This window comes from Camellia sinensis, chromosome 3, assembly GCF_055761805.1.
Source record: "Camellia sinensis isolate YWXY chromosome 3, ASM5576180v1, whole genome shotgun sequence".
Lineage (NCBI taxonomy): Eukaryota > Viridiplantae > Streptophyta > Magnoliopsida > Ericales > Theaceae > Camellia > Camellia sinensis.
In genome coordinates this window covers 194,641,570-194,648,296 of record NC_138963.1, presented here as the reverse complement: position 1 = coordinate 194,648,296, position 6,727 = coordinate 194,641,570, and the positions used below count along the sequence as shown (strand labels likewise).

General features: G+C 37.1%; 1 protein-coding gene across 1 annotated transcript; it reads left to right on the top strand.

The window, feature by feature from the left end:
• Positions 1–304: 304 nt before the first annotated feature.
• LOC145823017 (glutamyl-tRNA reductase 1, chloroplastic-like) lies at positions 305–4,671 on the top strand. The gene is made up of 3 exons (XM_082921797.1): positions 305–873; positions 2,488–2,729; positions 3,169–4,671. Exons 1-3 carry the CDS (start codon positions 606–608, stop codon positions 4,297–4,299), a joined length of 1,641 nt encoding a protein of 546 aa, XP_082777923.1. The 5' UTR covers positions 305–605; the 3' UTR covers positions 4,300–4,671.
• The last annotated feature ends 2,056 nt before the right edge of the window (positions 4,672–6,727 follow it).

Sequence of the window (6,727 nt, the reverse complement as noted above, 5' to 3'; positions counted from 1 at the left end):
ACTTCACTTTAGTTTATACACTAGATAGATAGATAGGTGCCACACACTGCGGTGATAGATAGAGAGACAAATAGGTGACATAAATAAAATTAATATAATTTTTTAAATTGTTATTATCTTTGTAACAAAATAAAATAAAATTTCAGGCGATCTCTAAAAATTGTATAAATTTTTTGTTTAGTAGTGAAAAAATAGGGCCCAGGAGGAAAATTTATGAAGCCCACATTTGTAGGCCCAAAAGTCAAAATCATTGATGATTCCGATCTACACAATGTGAATAGACCCCACCGGTGAAGATCTACAGTGGGACCTGAAATTTCGTGTGGATAAAACGTGTATTCCATCCGCCAATCAGAACACAAAGAAATCTATCTCTCTCCCTCAATCAGAAATACTCCTCCTCCTCACCACACCAAACCCCACCCCCCAATCTCTCTCCCTACCAAAAAAAAAAAAAACCAAAAAACCCAACCACACAAACAGCCCCTTTTGCACTGAACTAAACAAAGCCGTTGAACATAAACCTTCCCCCCTCTCTTTCTCTCTCCTCCAATTCTCTCTCTCTAGGGTTAGGGTTTGGGAGTGTGAGGCGATTCTCGCCGGCGATGGCCGTTTCGAGTGCGTTTGCAGGGGCGAAGGTGGAGAGTCTCCTCCTCAGTAACACCGGCGGAAGCTCCTCCTCATTGTCGAGGTCGTCTCAAATTCCGGTGCTCTGCAAACCATCTCGTACCAGACGAGCCCTAATTCAGAGAGGCGGTCTCAGCATTCGTTGCGAGATTGTTTCAGAGGTCTTGGTCGATCCAAACAGGGCCTCGGTTTCTCCTTCTCCGAGCCTCTCTGCACTCGAACAACTCAAGGCATCCGCCGCTGACAGTACGTTAACATTTCTCTTACATAGTCATGATATTTTGTTTTCGTTGCGATTTGGAATCATTAACTTTTGATTTCGTTATGAATTTGGTAATTAGTAGTTTTGTTTCAGTTTTGGCTCTGGAATGTGTAATGAACTTCCAATTTAGTTAATCCTGCTTTTTTCATCCATTGATTGCACCGTTTTCTTTTTTAGTATCTGAAAAATGTTGTCTTGTTTACCTGATTGTAGGAATTTTCATAGATTACATGAGTACTTTGGTGAATTTTGGATAGCACACGTGAGATGGATTATTAGAAGAAAAGAACAAGCAAAGCCATGAGTGACTACTGATTATCTGGCTGTGATTTATGAATTTGTTTCGGGTTACATAATAGTTACTTAATTGGCTGCTAAAGTTTGAAATTTCAACAGTGCTTTCTTTATGTTAGGCGAAAAGTGAATTTGTGAATTTCATGGATAAACTGTTAAAGTCTTTCACTTAGATTGTGTAACATTTAAACTGGCAGCAGAGTTATAAACATTGGGCTACAATATTTTGTATTATTCGAAACCAATCAAAATTTGAACTAGGAATTATTCTTACATGGAAGTATGTTTTATCTGTCATTTAGCTAACCGACATCAATAAGCTATCACAAATGTATCTGATTCTATTGTTTCTTTCTTCATGAGTGCATATTCGGTACATTCTTCTTCTTTTTTTGGGTGCTATTATGCTAATTCCATTGTTCCTTTCTTGAATGACTGCATATTCTGTACAATACATATTTTTTTTTGACGCTATTATTATGCTTTTCACTTTACACTGGTCATCATTTGCATCTACCTATGTGTTGTGCGGACTATTTACTTATGTTTGCCTTTATTTGGGCATCTGCAATTATTAAAGGAGAAGTTTTAAATGGTAACTTGTGCTGTTAACAGATAAATTTTCTGATGTGCATCACTCACCTAATTTATTGCATTTTTCTTTTTAATTCATTATATATTAACTCGGTTAATAGCTTTAATTTAGTATGGCCTTGTCATTTTACTGTGGTAGCATAAAAAATCCCTCATGTCAAGTTCCATGCGTGCTTACAACGATTTGTTGATTGTGTGGTGCTTTTTGAGGTTAACATCTTCTGTAAACTACTGAGATCTTTCCTCCATAAGGGGTGCTTTTTCGACTTCTAGTATAGCTATCTAAATACAAGGAGAATTTGTCTGTGTCTAATTTTTGACAGCATGATTTTACTGTGGTAGCATAAAAAATCCCTCATGTCAAGTTCCATGCGTGCTTACAACGATTTGTTGATTGTGTGGTGCTTTTTGAGGTTAACATCTTCTGTAAACTACTGAGATCTTTCCTCCATAAGGGGTGCTTTTTCGACTTCTAGTATAGCTATCTAAATACAAGGAGAATTTGTCTGTGTCTAATTTTTGACAGCATGAGTGGTGAGTCAAATCAATAGAAGATAACCTTGTTTCAGTTTTTACCTTACCTGTTTCAGTTTGTATGGGTAATTTTGGCATTACAGTTTTCTTCATCATTACGATACAATAAACATGCAGAGTCAAACAAATGAATGTTTTCCTAGGTATCTCTGAGACTTAATATTTGATGTCATCAGGATATACAAAGGAAAGGAGCAGCATCGTAGTTATTGGGCTCAGTGTCCACACTACACCTGTTGAAATGCGTGAAAAACTTGCCGTTCCTGAAGCAGAATGGCCTCGAGCCATTGCAGAGCTGTGTAGTTTGAATCATATAGAAGAAGCTGCTGTTCTTAGTACCTGCAACAGGATGGAGATATATGTTGTAGCTCTGTCTCAACATCGTGGTGTAAAAGAAGTGACAGAATGGATGTCAAAGGTACTTTTCGTAATTTTCTATCAACATGATTTTGAGGCTGCAGAGCTGTATTTGAGGCTGCCAAGAGATACTTGTCTTTAGTCAATTTTTGTTCCTTTATCAGATAACAATTCCCTAGCATATGAGACAGTGTTTGATTTCTTAGGAGAACATTTAGTGCATCTGCATTATATGAGATACCATGCTATGCTTTTGATGGGAGTCCACTTCACGCATAAATTAGCATAGAGAATATTTAGATCATCTAAGAGTTCTGAACTGTAATTGGTGGTTATCACCATCAAACTGTTTTTCTTCTTTTCTTTTCACCCTCCCCATTTTATGGGTGTAGTTTTTTTAAAACCAAGAAGTGGGATGTCCTGAAGTATCAAGTATATTACCTTACCATGAAAAAAGGATGTGATTATTATTCCTGAGACTCTTGTGTTTTTCTTGGCAGACAAGTGGGATTCCTGTTTCAGAGATTTGTCAGCACCGGTTTTTATTGTATAATAAAGATGCCACACAGCACCTCTTTGAAGTATCAGCAGGGCTAGACTCCTTGGTCTTAGGAGAAGGTCAAATCCTAGCTCAGGTCAAACAAGTTGTCAAAGTTGGGCAAGGGATCACTGGCTTTGGCAGGAACATCAGCGGGCTGTTCAAGCATGCAATCACTGTTGGAAAACGGGTTAGAACCGAGACAAACATTGCTGCTGGGGCAGTTTCTGTTAGCTCAGCTGCTGTTGAGTTGGCCTTAATGAAGCTTCCTGAATCCTCTCATTCTACTGCTAGGATGTTGGTGATTGGAGCAGGCAAGATGGGGAAGCTTGTGATCAAACACTTGGTAGCTAAAGGATGCACCAAGATGGTGGTGGTGAACAGAACTGAGGAGAGAGTAGCTGCCATCCGCGAGGAATTGAAGGATGTTGAGATAATCTATCAACCCCTTTCGGAAATGCTACCCTGTGCTGCTGAAGCTGATGTTATTTTCACCAGCACTGCATCAGAAACCCCATTATTTTTGAAAGAACATGTAATGGATTTTCCACCTGTTGGTCAGGAAGTTGGGGGTCTTAGGCATTTCGTTGACATCTCTGTTCCTAGGAACGTAGGTTCATGTGTCACAGATCTCGACGCCACACGGGTTTATAACGTGGATGATCTTAAGGAGGTTGTAGCTGCTAATAAGGAGGATAGGCTTCGGAAAGCAATGGAAGCTCAGGCAATCATTACTGAGGAGTCAAAGCAATTTGAAGCTTGGAGGGATTCACTGGAGACTGTTCCCACGATCAAGAAATTGAGAGCTTATGCTGAAAGAATCAGAGTTGCCGAGCTAGAAAAATGCTTGTCAAAAATGGGTGACGATATCTCAAAAAAAGCAAGGAGGGCTGTTGATGATCTTAGTAGGGGCATAGTTAACAAGCTCCTTCATGGTCCAATGCAGCATCTAAGATGTGACGGGAGTGACAGCCGGACTCTTACTGAGACCCTTGAGAATATGCATGCACTAAATAGAATGTTCAGTCTTGAGACAGAGATATCTGTGTTGGAACAGAAGATCAGAGCCAAGGTCGAGCAAAACCAGAAGTAAGCTCCCATGTCAAATTTCTTTCACTATACTTCTTTCACTTCAATCTGAATAAGAGGAAAGGTTCCTCACTCAGTCATTAGTAGTGTTGCTGTTGTAACTTCGTTTGAATAGATATAGAGTACTAGGTCCTTGTTTGGGATCTTTCCAATTCATTTATCGGCGGCTGACTCTTCCTCTAATTCGGAGTTCTTTCATGTGTCTGTTGTGTGTCTTCAAGTGGCCACTCGGCTTTGTATGATGCATTTGAGGCTTGATCTGTGTACCAAAAAACTTTTAGCAAGCCTGTTTCTGAAGCACTATTAGTCCTTGTAATTAATATTTACTGATTAGTTGAACGTTGAAGTTTTCTTCTTCAACATCCCATTTGGATGAGATTTTGCTTTCCTTTCTACATTTGGAATAAATGATGTGCTGCACTTGCTGTTTATGTGCAATAATGATCTCGTTTGGGAAGTTGACTATTTTAATTTTTGGCTATTTTAGTTTTTGCCTATTTTAGTAGGTTAAATTTTGTGTTTTGGAAGATGGTTGAATTTTTTTATAGTTGGATGTGAAGTTTTTGAGAAAAAAAATAAAATAATTATAGGTTTAATGTGACATTCTCTTATTGACTATTTTAACTTATTTTGCCTTTTTATAAATTTTAACCTAAAAAACCTAAAATTCACTTGCCAAACAAGGCCAATAAAGAGAAACTTGACTGATACTTTTTGCTTCAAGCTTTCATTGTAGTGACCAGCGTATTTTTCCAGCCCTCTCACCCCCTTGAATCCATCATTCCTTTATTGTTTTGAAAATCGGACCCGTTGTCCAGTCCGAATATACTCTTTGAACCGTCAAAGTTTGAAAATCGTGCTAGAGGGAGTTGGACCCAACACCTCAACTTTGAAAGGATAATAAACTTCCATTATGTCATCATGATTCCTTGTTAATATATAAAAGGTTTATAATATTTATTGTATTTAAAATGATCTCTCTCAAACACATGTATAATTAATATTTTTACAAATAATATTAATATAAAATATATGTGAACATATATATTTGGTAAATATATATGTAAAATTATAAAAAATTAAATAAAATAATTATGATATCACGGTTTGATTTTAGTGACAGCTGAACTGGTGACCAATAATAGATCCAAGATTCGAATTTTGGAGGAGCAAATACACATATAGCTTCTTATTTTTTGAAATTACTTACTATTACTAATATAATTAATATATATAGTTTTTTACAATTTTTAGGGGTGCAACCGCACCTCCTTAGATCCATCCATGCCGGCGACTCATCTACCCAATCAATTTTCCGATTCGCTCATCAATCTGATTTTTAACCTACATTGCATTCTTCGACATTTCCCGAATATGTTTTTTTTTATATCCATTCTTTGTTCTTTTTCTTTTCTTTCTTTCACAATCCAATTTCTTCTCCACACTAAATCTCACAGCCATGACTTTCGTCTCCCTCGTATTTTGATAAGCCCACAAGTTGGCCCATTGTCGGCCAGGCCTTCGATTCCTTCTGGGCCAAGGCCGTTGGACAGGGCTTTGGGTCTTGGCAGGTTGGGGATATTCTAGAACAAGGCAGGTCGAGCAGATTTCCTCATCATCAGTAGAGAGAGAGATCTGAGGAAATGTCTTGGAGAGAGGGAGAGGTGATTCGTTGAGGTTAATAATGATGGCTGGTAAATGAGCCAAGGTTCTCTTCTTGCAGCCTCGTACTTGCGCTCGTCCTTGCAGGCCTTCGGGTCTACTTTTAGGCCCAATTTTAATAATCCGAACCGTTCATATTTTATGATTTATTCAGTATATCATACCTGTAAAAAATCAAGTTGATCGGATATCAGAAAGCATATGTTCGGAAAACTGTTTATTAAGTTCTTTAAAAAATAGTTTTTAGTTCATTTTTTCGAACACATACTTTCTGATATCCAATCAACTTGATTTTTTACAGGTATGATATACTGAATAAATCATAAAATATGAACGGTTCAAATTATGAAAATTGGGCCTAAAAGTAGACCCGAAGGCCTGCAAGGACGGATGCAAGTACAAGAGCTGCAAGGAGAGGATCCTCATTCCTGGTAAATTGTTAGTACAACTTTCAAATACATGCATATGTTGGGGCATCAAAGAAGAATCTCATGCAATATTTTTGGCCTTACAATCTCATCTTATGATTATTAAATTAATGATTCATTAACTAAATTTATTCATTTTGAATTTTCTTAAAATGAGATTCTAATCGATAAGAATTTCTCATTTTAAAGGATTTTAAAAAAATTTATCAGTGAAAGTCTTATTCAAATAAATTTGATGAGTGTAACGGCACTATATTAAATTATTACTTTTTATTATGCAGAAGTACAAAACAAAATTAAAAAAAAAAAAAAAAAGTAATGGAATTAAGTGTGGACAGCCAA

Excerpts from the sequence above, each read along its gene's own strand:
- LOC145823017 (XM_082921797.1), top strand. The coding sequence starts at position 606 with ATGGCCGTTTCGAGTGCGTTTGCAGGGGCGAAGGTGGAGAGTCTCCTC. Across the intron at positions 874-2,487 it reads CAAGGCATCCGCCGCTGACA|GATATACAAAGGAAAGGAGC; the intron begins GTACGTTAACAT and ends TGATGTCATCAG. Across the intron at positions 2,730-3,168 it reads TGACAGAATGGATGTCAAAG|ACAAGTGGGATTCCTGTTTC; the intron begins GTACTTTTCGTA and ends TTTTCTTGGCAG.